This window comes from Myxine glutinosa, chromosome 1 (assembly GCF_964187855.1).
Source record: "Myxine glutinosa chromosome 1, kmMyxGlut1.1, whole genome shotgun sequence".
Classification (NCBI taxonomy): domain Eukaryota; kingdom Metazoa; phylum Chordata; class Myxini; order Myxiniformes; family Myxinidae; genus Myxine; species Myxine glutinosa.
Genome location: NC_136261.1, coordinates 21,773,920 through 21,791,438, shown reverse-complemented (window position 1 = coordinate 21,791,438; position 17,519 = coordinate 21,773,920). Strand labels below are relative to the sequence as shown.

The 17,519-nt window shown below is 45.8% G+C and overlaps 1 protein-coding gene across 5 annotated transcripts in view; it reads left to right on the top strand.

Moving 5' to 3' along the window:
- LOC137413445 (limbic system-associated membrane protein) overlaps window positions 1-3,204 on the top strand; it is a 323,855-nt gene extending 320,651 nt beyond the window's left edge. For 3 of the 5 annotated variants that reach the window (XM_078767254.1, XM_078767341.1, XM_078767178.1), the window contains one exon: window positions 1,973-3,204. In XM_078767254.1, the coding sequence (XP_078623380.1) occupies window positions 1,973-2,070 (98 nt within the window). In that variant the 3' untranslated portion in view covers window positions 2,071-3,204. The remainder of the gene's footprint in view (window positions 1-1,972) is intronic. The other 2 variants (XM_078767299.1, XM_078767214.1) reach the window with 1 other exon arrangement.
- The last annotated feature ends 14,315 nt before the right edge of the window (window positions 3,205-17,519 follow it).

Here is a 17,519-nt window from a genome sequence, read left to right as displayed (position 1 = left end):
AAAGAAAATATATATGTGGTATTACTGGCTTAAAATCCCCTCTAGGGTGTAACCTTTCCAACATCCCAATTTGGGGTTGATGGTTATATATATATATATATATATATATAATTTATTCATTTTTTTGGGATATTCAGGTATTCAAAATCACCTCGTACTTGGGTTGAACACCTACCAATACACCAGGTGTGAACGCCTACCAAGTGATGATATTCAAAGTCTCACCCTTATTGGGGGGAAGGTGGGGCTTTGAACTGTTTCGGAGTTTTAAAAAGTGTGTTTTCTGAGAAACCTTCACCCCAGATCCACTTTTCTGAAATTCCGACTTCTTTCCTGGAAGTCCTTGCAGTGTCCATGTGTTTTATATCTCTCCCGCCCCCCCCCCCTTCCCACGCTTCCTCCCCCCAAGACCCCGCCCTCCCACAGATCTCCCGATGTCCCTGCTCTCAAATGTAGTACTTGTGTGCTTCCCCCTCTCCCCGTCTTGTCTCCCGCTCCCTCTATTTTGTCTTATGTGTCAGTTTCTTTGTTTTTGTCATTAATGTTAGCTCTTACACAAGCCTCGATCTTGTATACAAAAATATATATAACTCTACAACACATTCCTGCAAAAGATTCATCTGAATGAAACTTGTAACATGTTTTTGGAAAAACATCAAGGTTTTGGATGTTGAATATCATGTTTTTGGAAAAACATCAAGGTTTTGGATGTTGAATAACATGTTTTTGGGAAAAGGTCAAGGTTTTGGATGTTGAATAACATGTTTTTGGGAAAAGGTCATGGTTGTGGATGTTGAGAAATATGTTTTTGGAAAAAGATCAAGGTTTTGGATGTTGAGTAACATGTTTTGGGAAAAAGATCAAGGTTTTGGATGTGGAGTAACATGTTTTTGGAAAAACATCAAGGTTTTGGATGTTGAATAACATGTTTTTGGGAAAAGGTCGTGGTTGTGGATGTTGAGAAATATGTTTTGGGAAAAAGATCAAGGTTTTGGATGTGGAGTAACATGTTTTTGGAAAAACATCAAGGTTTTGGATGTTGAATAACATGTTTTTGGGAAAAGGTCGTGGTTGTGGATGTTGAGAAATATGTTTTGGGAAAAAGATCAAGGTTTTGGATGTGGAGTAACATGTTTTTGGAAAAACATCAAGGTTTTGGATGTTGAATAACATGTTTTTGGGAAAAGGTCGTGGTTGTGGATGTTGAGAATATGTTTTTGGAAAAAGATCAAGGTTTTGGATGTTGAGTAACATGTTTTGGGAAAAAGATCAAGGTTTTGGATTTTGAGTAACATGTTTTTGGAAAAAGATCAAGGTTGTGGATGTTGAGTAACATGTTTTTGGAAAAAGATCAAGGTTTTGGATGTTGAATAACATGTTTTTGGAAAAAGATCAAGGTTTTGGATGTTGAATAACATGTTTTTGGGAAAAGGTCGAGGTTGTGGTGGTTGAGAAATATGTTTTTGGAAAAAGATCAAGGTTTTGGATTTTGAGTAACATGTTTTGGAAAAAGATCAAGGTTTTGGATTTTGAGTAACATGTTTTTGGAAAAAGATCAAGGTTTTGGATGTTGAGTAATGTGTTTTTGGAAAAAGTTCAAGGTTTTGGATGTTGAGTAACATGTTTTGGAAAAAGATCAAGGTTTTGGATGTTGAGTAACCTGTTTTTGGAAAAAGATCAACGTTTTGGATGTTGAGTAATGTGTTTTTGGAAAAATATCAAGGTTTTGGATGTTGAGTAACATGTTTTTAGGAAAAGATCAAGGTTTTGGATGTTGAGTAACATGTTTTTAGGAAAAGATCGAGGTTGAGCAACAATAGGAGTGAAATCCAAAATGGACGGCTCAGACGTGAGCTTGCATATACTGAGCTATTCCTCCGCCATTTATTGTTGCCATAAGTTGCTTTTGCTCTGCTGTGAAAGGATGACACGTGCCTAACCTTTACCTTTGCGTTTGTGTTTGTGTTTCCAGGCGGTGGACCGGCTGGCCGGGCTGCCTGGAGTCGGCGTGGGTCAGCCGGTCTCGCCGCCATGACGGCTATTTTCGTGGTGTCCTCCTTCTACCTGTGATGCCGAGTGGTTCCGCGAAATCCATTCAAATTACTGCCGCTGCTTTCAGTGTGCAGCCGGACAGCCACCTTCCCGGATGAGCGAACGAGTGACCATCAAGGCCAGGTTCCCGAAGGTCATTGGCCCAGCCGATGAGCAGAACCCCTCGACTTGCAGCTGGATACAAGAATGGAAGATCTTGAGGCATTACCACTGTTCGTTTGTATCTCAAGTTTGACCACCCTTGACCTCCACTAACCCCTGAGACTTCACTCGTCTTTCCACATCTTTCCTCTTCCTTTTCCTCTTTCTCAACTCTTGACATATTTTCTCAGAAGATGAGCTCATGCTGCAAAAGCCTCATTTATGCTAAACTTAACCCATCAGATGTTGTTGTTGTCATGGTTGTTTGATGTTGCTTATACTCCATGCTTCACAGACGGTTTAACCCAGTTGTGCAACCCAAGTTCTGTGACTTCAAAACTGGTTCTGCCAGTTTTGTTCTGCCAACTGGTTCTGCCAGCGCGTTAAAAAAGATCCCGACCTTTTGCTTCCCAAGGAATGACATCAACCCTTAAAGGAGGAGCCAGCAATGGCCCTGTGGAACAACTATTGTCTATCAATTATTGTGGGTCTACATCGGTGATGGAAAGTGTTCGATTCAGGTACACCATTGCGGTTTGTTCCCTGATCAGGTGGCCTAATGGAAATGAGTTATTGGTTTGGTCCATCTTGTGAAATCAGACGGTTCCGCTGCTCCTGAAGGATATCCTGGATAATGAAGCCTTGATTGAGGTATTTGCCCCTGTGATGGAAACCTATACTCTGACCCATTCCTTAATGAGAACTTGACTGTAACCAAGAAAAGGAGACCATGAGTGAAGTCGAGATTTTTGTTAGAAATCATCAAATGGGGGAAGTTACTAATCTGAAGATCACAATATTTGTCCGATTATATTGGATTTCATGCCTGTTTTATTCCCAAGGACCCCTTAGAGGTGTTGCACACTCATTCTCATCCACCAGGCACTCATATCATATCTATACTCCTCTGGTGCTAGAGGTCAAGTGGCCTCGGGACTAGAACCAGGGATTTTATGATTATCAGCGGGATGTCATCGTGACCATGTAAGAATAAAAGCTTGTTTCACCGTGTTTGTTTTCCCAAAGATTTGTCGTTTCTCCTAATTCTTGAAGCTGGGTCAATCGAGCCTCACTCACACTGTTTCCTTTTCTTTGTACAGATACTTGGGAGGGAGGGTAGGATTGTGGGTAGGATATGGTGCCACATTGCAGGATTTCACACATCTGGCCTAACTGAGTTTGTTACCTTTCCTCATTATGCCAAATACAGGACAGGAGTGACAGTATCACAACATCTGCATGCACTTCTTAAACTCACGTTACTGTTAAACAACAAAACATGATCTTGTATTCCTTTGCAAAATCAAAGATTTATCAAGTATATTGGTCGGTTGCGTTTGTTATTCTGTCTGTTTGTCACCGGCCTACAGGTCACACACAATTCTAAACCGATCGTCATGAAACTTCACCAAGTTGTAGAGGTCGTCACAATTGAGGAGCCTATTGATTTTGAGGTCAAAGGTCATCTGGAGGTCAAATTTCTAAAATCACCATTTTTCACCCGATTGACTTGAAAATTGAACAGAATTTGTTTAGAGTCAATAAATTGGGAAACCAACTATTTTGAGGTCAAAGGTCAACTCAAATTCAAACTTCCAAAATCATCAATTTTCATCTGCAAAACCGTCCATTTTCATCCGATTGACTTGGAAAATTGAACAGGATTTGCACATTGAATCACTAAATAGGGAAACCAACTATTTTGAGGTCAAAGGTCAACTCAAATTCAAACTTCCAAAATCATCAATTTTCATCTGCAAAACCGTCAATTTTCATCCAATTGACTTGAGAATTGAACAGAATTTGTATATTGAGTCAATAAATTGGGAAACCAACTATTTTGAGGTCAAAGGTCAACTCAAATCAAACTTCCAAAATCATAAATTTTCATCTGCAAAACCGTCAATTGTCATCCGATTGACTTGGAAAAATTGAACAGGATTTGCATATTGAATCACGAAATAGGGAAACCAACTATTTTGAGATCAAAGGTCAACTCAAATTCAAACTTCGAAAATCATCAATTTTCATCTGCAAAACGGTCAATTTTCATCCGATTGACTTGGAAAACTGAACAGGATTTGCACATTGAATCACCAAATAGGGAAACCAACTATTTTTGAGGCCAAAAGGTGAAAGGTCAAACTTCTAAAACCATCAATTTTCATCTGAAAAATCATCACTTTTCATCCTATTGACCCGAGCTTTGATCAAGTTCGTCAAGTTTAATCTTGATGAAATGGACAATTTGATGGATCAATGGCAACCTTTTTGGCGTTGGTTGATTTTGCATGTATTGTGCTCTGCATGACGTCTTCTTGTTGATTAGTTATTTTTCCTTCATTTCGATCTTAATTTTTTCCCAAAGTGTGATGCTCAGTACACTCGTGTAGGTTTATTACTCTGCGTGAACGAATTGAAAAGTGGGTTAAGCAATTGATTCACTTTGTCTGTCTTTCCACAAACATCATTTCTGCAAGTTTATGATCGAGGAACAACATTCAATTGAATGTTATATTTTGAACATGAATCGCAAAACAAACCTGTAGTATAGCAGTACTTTGGCTCTGAATTTGTCTTGATCGTGCATGTGGTAAGATAATTTTTGAGGAGTGAGATAATTATTACCTGTGACGTGACACAGATCTATAAGACCTCTGCACGGTTGTTGTTGTTGTTGTTGTTGTTGTTGTTGTTGTTGTCGTTGTTGTCATTCTTTTTTTGGTCGATTTTTGAAATGTGCACCCATTGGTCAGACAACTGCCGGCCTCCACCCACATTTGTCGCTCGACTCAACCCACAATGGCACCCAGACAAAATAATATGGCTGCCATCTTGGTTTTCTGGTGGGCCCAAGCCATCAGGCCTGTCGGCCTCTGCTGATTATACACTGCCCAGATTTGTTGTGTCAGATTTCTATTGGCTTTGTTTTGGTTGAGTGTTATTCATGATGAGGGACCCCAAAAATGTAATCAAGGTCGAAAAAATTATTAGTAAGGTTTAATCAAGCCATTCAGCACGCACTGTATGCGCCACCCTAAAAAAATAGCGTTACGTAGTTTTTGAACGGCCCCATATTGGGGTTAAACAATCTGTTACCGTGTGATTAATCAGCTTGTTCTGATTTAACCGTGGTGAAGGGTGCCATGGATGAGAAGTGTCAAGTTAATCTTTCAATGGCGCTTTAAATGCATGTTTCCCAATCGGCCTTTTACCGGAATTTGTTTTGTCATAGGTTGTGACCACAGTGCGGTAATTCTTATTTTACTCTGTCTGCCTCTCTGGCAGTCCAACAAAATTAAAAATCATTCCAAACAGGACACCTACTGTTCTTAAGGAAGTGATAAATAAAGGACACAAATAATTAATGTAATGTGTTAAGGTGGTGTAAAAGACTGCATAAAGGACTGCAGACTGCACGGCAGGCTGCATCAATGGTGTTGTAACTTCCTTATTTTGTAAGTAACTTCTTGTGTAACTGTAACTTCCTTATTTTGTAAGTAACTTAAAATAACTTCCTTATTTTGTTTTTTCTATAACCCCTAGAATTTTATTTTTTTTCAATTGAATTATATACTTGTACACTGTAGAACACAAATCGCATTTTTGGCGATTTCAAAAACCTTTTGTTTAGCAGTACATGGATTAAATATTGCAGCATTTTGCATCATCTCAACCAATCCAATTTGCTGCTTGCAGACTCCGCCCATGTCCGTTATTCTCAAGACTGCATGTGGTAAGGTGTTCTATGAACTCTCTAGTTTAGGTTCAGAGCTTGATTCCTCAATATAAGACGACTTCAACACTCAAAACCTGATTTTTTAAAATTTATTTGCCACTTCCCACTTGTTGCTTGTCCTTCGAAACCTTCTCAGGATTGATCAAAATATTATTTACACGAAAGTGGTGGAATATTTGGATTTGTCTGCGCATGTGTGAATCATCTTTTCCTTCCATCCCCTCTCTTCCAAAACGTTTCCTTTTTCTCTTACCTTTCCAACTTTTCTTTTCTCCTTTGCCTGCCTTATCTCCTTCCTTATCTCATGCAAATCTCGTTCCCATTGAAATGTTTCATCAACACTGATGTTCCTGCATTGACAAAGACAAGACGGTAAGGTCGTAGGGTTTTGTGATCGGTCAGTTGGGCTTCAGAGCTTAACACTAAGAAAAACAACTACAGATACATTTAAAGTACACCATCCCAATGCCAAATAAATAAATAACATTCTCTAGCGTGCGGCAATGCCGCCATGCAGCACATAGAGACAGTATTGTGAGGGAGAGGTGTGCAATAATTGATGGATTAATTGCATAATTAAAATCAATAAATGATGATCATAAAATAATTTCTTAATCAATTGGCTAATAGCATACCTCAACCACCAGTATTTCATCCGAAGCAGTAACTTTTTGAAAATTAATTATGTCATTAATTGGAAAAAATAAATAAATAATTTATTAATCAAGAAATCTAAAATATGCTTTATTGCCACATAATTTGGTCACTGTCATGTCCGAATATCAGCTTTCTAGCTCAAAAGGTTCCTGGAATATTGTCCGGGTGAGAAAGAAAATAAATAAGTGATTAATAATGAAAATAAATAAATAATAATGGTAAGTAATTAAATTACCTTTATTATCAATCAAAGATTGATAATTATCAATCAACTGCCTGAAAGAATATCTAAACCACCACCGCTTCATCCGAATCTAACTTAAAAAAATTAAGTCATCAATCAAAAATTAAATAATTGATCGATTAAAATTGATGAATCAATAAACCAGAAATATCCTTTACAGCCAAATCACTTGGTCATTGTCGTGTCAAATATCAGCTTCCTATCTCAAAAAGTGCCTGAGATATTGACCAGATGAGAAAGGAAATAAATAAGTACTTAATTAATCAATAATAAATTAAGTAATTAATTGATTAATCAAAGAACAAAAAATACCATTATTCTCAAAGCATATGCTCACTATTGTGCCGAAATTCAGCTTCCTAGCTGCATCATCATCTCGATGGTTGAGATATCGCCCGGACAAAAAAGAAAGAAAGAAAACAAGTACAGATACATTCAAAGTACACCGCCCCCATGCCAAATAAATAAATATCCTCCAGCGTGGCATTGCCGGGGCGCTTAAGGCGCCCGGAAATACTGCCGTGCAGCTCATAGAGACTGTATTGAGAGGGAGAGGTGTACAATAATTGATTGATTAATTGTATAAATAAAATCAATAAATATTAATCATAAAATATTTTCTGAATGAATTACCTAATCACATACCTAAACCATCAGTGATTCATCCAAAGCTGTAACTTTTTGAAAATTAATAAAATAAGTCATTAATCGAAAAAATTAAATAATTGCTTAATCAATAAATAATTTATTGATTATTGATTCATCAATAAATCAAAATTAGCCTTTACAGCCAAATCACTTGGTCATTGGCATTTCCAAATATCAGCTTCCTAGCTTAAAAGGTGCCTGAGATATTGCCTAGATAGGAAAGAAAATAAATAAATGATTAATAATGAAAATAAAAAATAATAATCATGAGTTATTAAATAATTAATCAATTGGCTAGTAGAATACCTAATCCACCATCGTTTCATCCGAATCTGTAACTTAAAAAAAAAAAATTAAGCCATTAATCGAATAATTACACAATTAATTGATTAATCAATACTGCCGTGTCCAAATATCAGCTTCCTTGATCAAATTATGCATGAGATATTGCCCATAAGAGAAAGGAAATAAATAAGTACTTAATTAATCGATAATAATTAAGTAACTAATTCAGTAATTGATCGATCAAAAAACAAAAAATACTGTTTTTGCCAAAGCACTTGCTCACTATTGTGCCGAACTTTCAGCTTCCTAGCTCAAAGGATGGCTGAGATATTGCCCGGACAAACAAGAAAACAACCGGCGTGAAAACTGTGTACTCCCTTTCAGCATGCGTCATTGCCCTTCGGTGCCCGGCAATGACATAGGAAAGGAACGGTGTACAACAAATAAGAAACCGGAGTGAAAACTGAGCACTCCCTTTTTGGTTGAATTCAGTGTCCAGATCTGCAAAAACTGTTAAAATTTCAAGTCAATCAGATGAAAATTGAGGATTTTAGCAATTTGACAAAGTTGGTGACCGTTGGCCTATGTTGACCTTTTGACCCCAAAAACAATAGGCTTCTTGCTTATGACCAAATCTACCATTTGGTGAAATTTCGTGAAGATCGGTTGAAAATTGTGGCCTGTAGGCGACTGACAAAGAGACAGAATAATGCACAAGACCAACCAGTATACTTGAAAAATCTTCGATCTTCGCAAGTAACAAATCGGTGAAGAGGAGAACATGATGGACTGCAGTCTGGACGTATCTCTGCCACCCTGTGTCCCAGCTGTTTTCACCTCTGTTCAGGTTCATGCTCAGTGCGTGAGATGTCTGGGGTGATGTGCCAGACAAAGCAGCATGAGATCAGCAGTCACCTGGGGAAGGAACATAAGGGTGTGAGAGGTAATAGATGCCATGACATGAATGTGTAACGTCTCCCGAGACCTTTGCTTGGCATCATTTCCAGTCTGTCGCCGCTACTTTGTCCCTTATCATAACTCGCTTGCGTTCTAACAGGATGGTTCAGATTGTACTGCCTAGTCTGGGTTTGATTCCCTACCAAACTATATAAACTGTGCAGTGATTGGTGCTTCAGAAGCAGGGAAATCCAACTTCCCACCCAACTTGCAATTCACTCTCATTCTTTCAATGAGTGAAATGTGTTGCAATTTATTCAATCATTTTTCTATTCCCTTTCGATTTTCTCTTGTAGGCCTTTGTCCTTTCTCATGAAAATGTGTCATGCCAATTTACCATTGATGTACTGTGACAGAATCTACAAAGATCGGCACCTGCTAATGCAGACTTACGATGCTGCAACTGCAACATGCTCCACGACCAAGAGGGCGGCAGGAGAAACCAAGTGGGAGATCCTTTTGTCGCATTGAATTGTGGTAATTTTATCATCCACAGAAAGAATTAAAACTTGTATCATCATCTAATGCATGAGTTATAGTTATAATCAGTAATTGCAAGAAGACACAGTATTAACCGCTAAAGCTATAATAGTCAGGAAAGAAGAATATTTTCATCCGACAATACTTGGAAACGAGTTCGGAAAAATGTTCGTAAGGTTGGGAAAACTCTGATCGTTAATACCAATCTGGGACTTCCGAGATGACCTAATCTGCCCCAGAATTCTCAGCGCGCATGCGCAGAAATATCTAGAAACTGATCTTCAGTCATGTGAACTGCTACCGTGCATGCGCGGTAAGGATTGTTACCTAAAATGGCTCACTAAGCTTTTAAAACCAGCCGACAATACTTGAAAAAGTACCGGAGAGAAGGCCGGGGTTGGTGCTTTCTGCAGAGCGAAAGAGTTTCAGGGAGACTCCGTATCTGGTTTGGGTGCTTCTGAACACCGATGAGAAGAACATATCTGGGGCTTGTGAATGCACAGGTTAAGTTTAAAATAATGATATTTACTATTAATTATGTTGGGGTGGGGTGGGTGTGGGTGGGAGGAGGAGTGTAGCGGCTGTGAGGGTTGTCTACTATACAAGATAGCCAGTGGTCTGTGTCACCATTTTTCTCAGAGATGGCTGAACGGATCTTCATCAATCTTTCAGAGGTTCATCAATGACTGCTTGGGAGTTTTAGGCCAAAAAAAACAAATACATAAAAAGAAAAAAAGTTCGTTTTGGGGGATAAAAAACATCGCTCAATAGTGCCCAAGCCTTTTGGATTAATGACAGTTATATGCAAGTACACATTCGCATAAATAAATACAAAACAATCACCAGACATTTGAACACAAATAATAAAACAATTCCAGAGGTGGTCGAAGTTGGAGGTGAGGCTTCTTCTTCCTGAACATCATCATACTTAACTCAGAAGTGTGATGAATGGCACATTGAGCAACATATATTCAACGAAAAGGTAAAATGATGATTTGACTTTGTGATGGATCTGATTTGGATGTAATTGCTTTTCCATTATGTTTGCCCTCATTTCAAATATGTTATTGTTTCTTTTTCGCTTGAACAATGTCAGGTACTTCAGCTATAAACACTTATATACTTTACTCTGGGTACAAACACAAATAAAACGTTGTCTGGGGGGTAACAAAGGCTATGTGGCTGCAGCCTCATGTGGAGGTGTGGGGGGCCGGGGGAGGGGTGTTAATTCTCTATGTAAATGTGAACCGTGTAGCGCCACATGGTGATGGTGGCAGAGGGTATTACAATTTTCTTTTTCACCTGGACAACGATAAGGTTAAAGCGCTCTTTGCACGGGTAAATTTTTCCTCTTTCCCTTCCCTCCCCCTCCCCGAAAACGGAGGGGCCTCTCAAAGCCACCCCCCACTCAAAAGATGTATATGTAGTATAACTTTCCCCTCACTCTCTCCTCCACTCCCCCTTCCACTCAATTCCTCACCCCTCCCTCTCCTGCCTCCGTCCTTCCCCTGGAAACGCAGGTACTCCTGCTAGTTATAAATATATTGTATCTTGGTTCTGGCGCCACAAGAGAAATTGTATTTGATTTTTGCCTCTATTGCTAAAATGAGAAGCATTCATCCGTTGTGTGTGTGTGTGTGTGTGTGTGTGTGTGTGTGTGTGTGTGTGTGTGTGTGTGCGTGTTTGCATGTGTGTGCGTGTGTGTGTGCGTGTATGTGCATGTGTGTGTATCTGTGTGTGTGTGCGTGTCCACGTGTGTGTGTGTGTGTGTGTGTATGTGTGTAAGGAAAGTTATAAATATATGATAATACATTTTTTTTTTTTTTTTTTTTTTTTTTTTTGTATACAAGGTCGAGGCTCGTGAAAGAGCGATCATTAATCACACAGAAAGACAAACCGACACAAAAAACATATAACATAGGGAGCGGTAGACAAGATGGGGAGAGAGGGGGAAGGACACAAACACAACATTTGAGAGCAGGGACCGAGAGACATGGAGACATCGAGAGATCTGAGAGAGGGCGAGGGCTTTGGGGGGGGGGGGGCGTGGGAAGGGGGCGGTGGGAGAGGTATAAAACATATGGACACTGCCAGGACTTCCAGGAAAGAAGTTGGAATTTCAAACAAGGTGGATCTGGGGTGAATTAGCGGGGGTAGAAAAGATCAAGGTTTTGGATGGGGGAAGATAAGAGATGGTGGTGAACAGCTGTTTTAAAGACCTGGAGGGAGGAGTGGGATTGAAGGGAGTGAGGGAGTTTGTTCCAGAGGCGGGAGAAAAGAGGAATGAAAGAGTGAAGGTGAGCAGAGAGCCGAGATTTCGGCAGTTTAACCATCAGAGGGTTGCTGGCAGATCTTGTGCGACCTGTAGGAATATTTGGGGGACAGAGCACAGAGAGAGCTGGGGGTGCAAGGCCGGAGAGGAGTCGGTAGAAGACAGAAAGACCACCTACCTGCCTGCGGTGAGTGAGTGAAAGGCCCTCAGAGATAGCTTCATCGCGGGAGATTCCAATAATTCTGAAAGCTTTGGTTTCAACAGCGTGAAGCCGAGCTAGGTGTGAGGCAGGAGCACCGGCCCATAGGGGAGAACAGTATTCCATTGAGCTGCGGATGAAAGCCTTGTATGTGGTGAGGAGCTCAGGTGTGCCGAGGAAGGACTTCGCACGACGGAGGATGCCCAGTCGGCGACTGGCTTTGGAGGCCAGCTTGGAAATGTGGTTTTCCCAAGAAAGATCATGGCAGATAGTGAGACCCAAAATCTTGAGCGACAGAACTTCTTGGAGAGGATTGTTGAGAAAGTAGATGGGAGGGTTGTCCAGTCGATCTTTTCGGAGAGACATAGTAAGAGTGTGAGATTTGTCAGGATTGAAAGACATGTTCCACTTGTTTGACCAGTCTGTGATTTTGTCCAGGTCTTCAGAGAGTGAGGAGGCAGCAGACTGCCGATCTGAGGGAAGAGGAATGGAGCGGCAGAGAGTGGAGTCATCAGCAAAAAGATAGAGAGGATTTTCGAGAGAGTCAGAGAGATCATTGATGAAGACCAGAAAAAGCACGGGGCCCAGAACACTGCCTTGGGGAACTCCAGCCTGAACAGGAAGAGGAGATGAGAGAAACCCATTCAGGGCCACACGTTGACGACGACTAGAGAGGAAGTCCGCCAGCCATGCGTGGAGATTTCCATGGATACCAAAGGAGGAGAGTTTGGTGAGCAGAGCGGGGTGCCAGACCGTGTCGAAGGCACGTGATATGTCGAGGGAGACAGCTCTAATTTCCTGTTTGGCATTGAGGACCTCCATCCATTGTTGAGACAGCAGAAGCAGCATGTCCAGAGTAGAGTGACCTGGTCTGAAACCAAATTGATGATCAGAGATCAAGCCATTGGAGAAGAGGAAAGATTTCATATCCGAAGCAATGATGGATTCCATGACTTTGCTGATAATTGGGAGAAGGCTGATTGGTCTGTAGTTGCTAGGATCTGTTTTTGCACCTTTTTTGTGCAAAGCGGTGATGTTGGCTGATTTCCAAGCAGATGGCAGTTGACCTTGAGCAAAAGAGAGGGTGAAGAGAACAGAGAGAGGGTGAGATAGAGCAGCAGAGCAGGATTTTAGGACCCGTGGGCTGATGCCGTCGGGTCCAGTTGCAGAATCAGAGTCGAGGGTTGACAGAAACTTTTCCACCTTGTCAGGAGGAAAGGACACGGAGTCCAGGAGCAGCAGGGTACGACTGGGTATGGTGGGTACAGAGAGGGATGGGTTTGGGACACAAGATTTAGAGGCAAACACAGAGTTGAGGCATTCAGCTTTTTCACGTGCGGAGTCAGCTGTGTAGCCGTTTGAGGTAAGGGAGGGGATGGAGGGGGAACAAACACCAGAAACGGATTTGACCAGACGCCACCAGGATTTGGAAGAGGGAGACAGATAAGAGAGTTCGGTCTTGAGAACGGAGAGATATTGTTTCCTGGCTCTCCTGAGGGTGGACACACACTTGTTTCGGGCTTTGTGAAAGGAAATGAGATTTCCTTCCGTTGGATTTGCTTTCCAGGAGACGAAGGCAAGTTCATTAAATCATTAAATCCTATTGCGAGTAAAGTTGGAATAAGTGATGTTGCATTGATGGGTTGATTGACTGCCTGGACGCAACTGAGGTTGTGGATCTACTGATGTACCATCTATTGATGTGGATCCATGATCGAGGTTGTGGATCCGCCGTTTGGAGAGGTCCTGGGCTGAAAGGATCGAAACCTCGAGGAAGAACGATGCCCAGCTGATGATCCGTGCAGTCGGGAAACTAGTCAATATTGCTTACAGGTTAAGGTTCTTGCTTTAGGTAGAGGAACTATGTTTGAGGTTTACAATTTAAATAAAGTTGAATATGGGATGTTGTGAAATTAACATCATTTACAGCAATCATTTAAATTATTGATGTTTAAGTTTCAGGACAACCAATACTGTACAATTAATTAAATGTATTTTTAAATACGGATTGAATAAGAGAAATAAGAATTTAAAATTATAAGGGATAGACTTTTGGTCTTGTTTATTTTTGTTCCTCACTATTCTAACAGCGGCGTAGCCGGGCTTGTAAAATATTATAAACCACAAACACACATATTAGCTTTTCAAACAGTCGCTAATGCTATTTATCACATTAAGCAAAGAAATTTGGAGGAATTCCGACATTCATAAGGTAAGTTTTACTTACAGAACTAAGGGAAGATCTACTGTAATCTATATACACCACATGGGTTGAAGAATGGAGGTGTTGTAGTGTGGTGCTATGCGCACGACTTGTTTTGCCAATAAAGGAAGCAACAACGATGTAACCACAAGCGTCTTTATTTCACGGATCAAACTATAGCACTGCCGTGCTCGGGGCTGTGAGCCCCGTGTATATCCCGAGGCCACGCCTACCCCTCGGGCGTGGCCGACACATTCCTGGTGCGCGGATTGATGTCATCGCGCCAGCGAGCCATCGTGTCTGCCACACGTGCCCCCCCAGAATTCCCGCGCACCTGAAGGGTCAGTTTGCGGGGCAAACGGATGACCCGGCCGAAGCGCCCTCTGGCGGCTGGCGGCGTCTGGGATGCCGGGATGCCACCGGCTGCCCCTGGGATGGGTGCGGGCCCGGGGGGCGGCGTGCCGGCGGGGTTGGGTGGTGCCGGGGGTCTGCCCGCCGGGAGGCGGCCCCGACGCGGGGGCTGAGCCAGTGGCGGGGGGTGGTCCACGTCGAGGTGGGCCGGTTTGAGGCGGTCCACGGACACGCGGTCCAGTGTACCGCCGATGTCCAGGGTGAAGTGCTTCGCCCCGGTCGCCAGCACGCGGAAGGGCCCGTCGTATGGGGGCCGCAGCGGTGTCCGGCGGGCGTCGTGTCGGACGAACACGTACTCCGCCGTGCGAAGCTCCAGGGCGACGTGCGTTGGCGGGCGCCCATGGTGTGCCGTCGGCACCGGGGCGAACCTCTGGGCGGTCTCCTGCAGCACGGAGCGCTGCTGAGCCGCGGACCATGGTGCCGTGGAGTCGGGGAGGAACTCGCCCGGCACCCGCAGCGGTTGTCCGAAGACCAACTCCGCCGCGGATGCGCGCAGGTCATCCTTGGGCGCCGTCTGGAGGCCCAGCAGGACCCAGGGGAGCCTGTCGACCCAGCCGCCATCGCGGAAGGGTGGCCCGGAGCGCAGCCTTTAAGGAGCGGTGGAAACGCTCGCACAGGCCGTTGGCCTGGGGATGATAGGCAGTGGTACGGTGCAGCTGGACACCGAGCTCCCGCGCGACCGCCCCCCAGAGCTCTGAGGTGAACTGGGGGCCGCGGTCGGCCGAGATGTCCGAGGGGGCACCGAACCGGGCAACCCAGGTGGCGATGAACGCCTGCGCGACGTCCGCCGCCGTCGTAGCCGCCAAAGGCACGGCCTCCGGCCACCGGGTGGTGCGGTCCACCATGGTGAGGACGTGGGTGAAACCCCGCGAGGGGGGCAGAGGTCCCACCAAATCCACGTGAGCGTGGTCGAACCGACGTTCGGGCACCGTAAATGGGGCCAATGGGGCCTGGGTGTGGCGGTGCACCTTCGCGCGCTGGCACACGAGGCACATCCTGGTCCAATCGCGGACGACCTTCCGGAGGCCATGCCAGACGAACTTGTCGGCGACCAGCCTCTGGGAGGCCTTCGTGCCGGGTGGGACAGGCCGTGGATGGTGTCAAAAACCCGGCGCTGCCAGCCCGCGGGCACGATGGGGTGAGGCCGCCCAAGGGAGACGTCGCACAAGAGGGCCGTGCCCGCGCCGTCGAACGGCACCTCAGTGACGCGGAGGCCCGTGACGGCGGTCCGCAAGGCCTGGACGTCGGGGTCGGTGGTCTGGTCCGCCGCCATCCGGGCATAGTCGATGCCGAGGTGGACCGCATGGGCGACAGACCGGGAAAGGCAATCCGCCACCGGGTTGTCCTTCCCCGCGACGTGCCGGATGTCCGTCGTGTACTCGGACAAGGCCGAGAGGTGACGCTGCTGCCGGGCCGACCACGGCTCGGCAACCTTGGCCATCGCGAAGACCAGGGGCTTGTGGTCGACGAAGGCCGTGAACGAATGGCCCTCGAGCAGATGGCGAAAGTGCCTGACCGCCAGGTGAAGCCCGAGCAGCTCGCGGTCGAAGGTACTGTACCGGCGTTCGTGCGGGCGAAGCTGCCGGCTGAAAAACGCCAGCGGTTGCCAAGCTCCACGCACCTATTGCTCGTGCACCGCGCCCACCGCGTAGTCCGACGCGTCGGTGGTCAGGGCGATCGGTGCATCGGGCGCCAGGTGCGCGAGCATGGTGGTGTTAACCAGGGCAAGCTTCGCGCCTGCGAACGCCGCGTCAATCTGCTCGGTCCAAACAACGTCACCTTTGCCCGGCTTCCCCCGGAGGGCCTCGTGCAGGGGGCGCAGGAGCTGGGAGATGCGGGGCAGGAAACGGTGGTAAAAGTTTACCATGCCCAGGAACTCCTGGAGCCCCCTGATCGTGCGGGGGGGCAGAAACCCCTTGACTGCCTCCACCTTTGCTGGTAAGGGGATGGCCCCGTGCCTGGTGACGCGGTGCCCCAAAAAGTCGATCTCGGTGACGCCGAACCGGCACATGGCGGGGTTCACGATCAGGCCATGCTGGCCCAGGCGTTCGAGAAGCATGCGGAGATGGCGGAGGTGCTCTTCACAGGACGCGCTTGCGATGAGGATGTCATCCAGGTAGACATAGACGAACTCCAGGTCACGCAAGACGCTGTCCATCAGACGTTGGAACGCCTGAGCCACATTCTTCAAACCGAAGGGCATCTGAAGGAACTCGAAAAGGCCAAATGGCGTAATGATGGCCATCTTCGGGATGTCTTCCGGCCTGACGGGGACCTGGTGGTAGCCGCGTATGAGGTCCACCTTCGAAAAGCAGGACATTTTCGCCAACCGGGCGGAAAAGTCCTGGATGTGAGGGACCGGGTAACGGTCGGGGGTGGTGGCATCGTTGAGGCGGCGGTAGTCCCCGCACAGCCGCCATCCCCCACCAGGCTTCGGCACGATGTGTAGCGGCGACGCCCAAGCACTCTTGGAGCGCCGCACGATGCCCAGCCACTCCAGCGTAGCGAACTCCGCTCTCGCCACCGTGAGCTTCGTCGGTTCGAGGCGGCGGGCCCGGGCATAGACCGGTGGCCCGACGGTGGGTATGTGATGTTCGACACCGTGCTTTACGGCCACCGCTGAGACGGTGGGCCGCGTGAGGGCCGGGAAACTGGCGAGGAGGCGGGTGAACTCGTTCGCTGCCGGGAGCGTACAAACCAACCTCGCCGGGTTCGGACCGCTCAGCAAGCCGCTTGGCGAGCCGCTCGGTGAGCCACTCAGGGAGCTGCCACAACGAACTGCTCAGCGTGCAAGGCAGCGAGCTGAACGTTTCCGCCTGGATGAGGCACCTGTTCTTAACATCCACCAACAGCCCATTTGCACACAGGAAATCCGCACCGAGCATTGCCATGGGCACGCTGGCGGTTACGAAAGTCCATTGAAAGCATTGCCCTCCGAACCGCAGGGAGAGGCAGTGCTTCCCGAAGGTGCGTATGGGCGTACCGTTGGCTGCAAGCAGCGCGGGGCCCCGACCCGCGGTTCGCTTGTCGGATGTGGAGGCGGGGATAACGCTCACCTGTGCGCCCGTGTCGCAGAGGAAGCGACGCCCGGACAAGGTGTCCATGACAAACAGGAGGCTGCCGGAATGGCCGACGCTCAGGGCCGCTACTGAACGCCGGCTTTGTAGTTTCCCGACTTGCCGAAGGAGCACGGCGGGCAACAATTCTTCGCCTTGTGGCCAAACCTGGCGT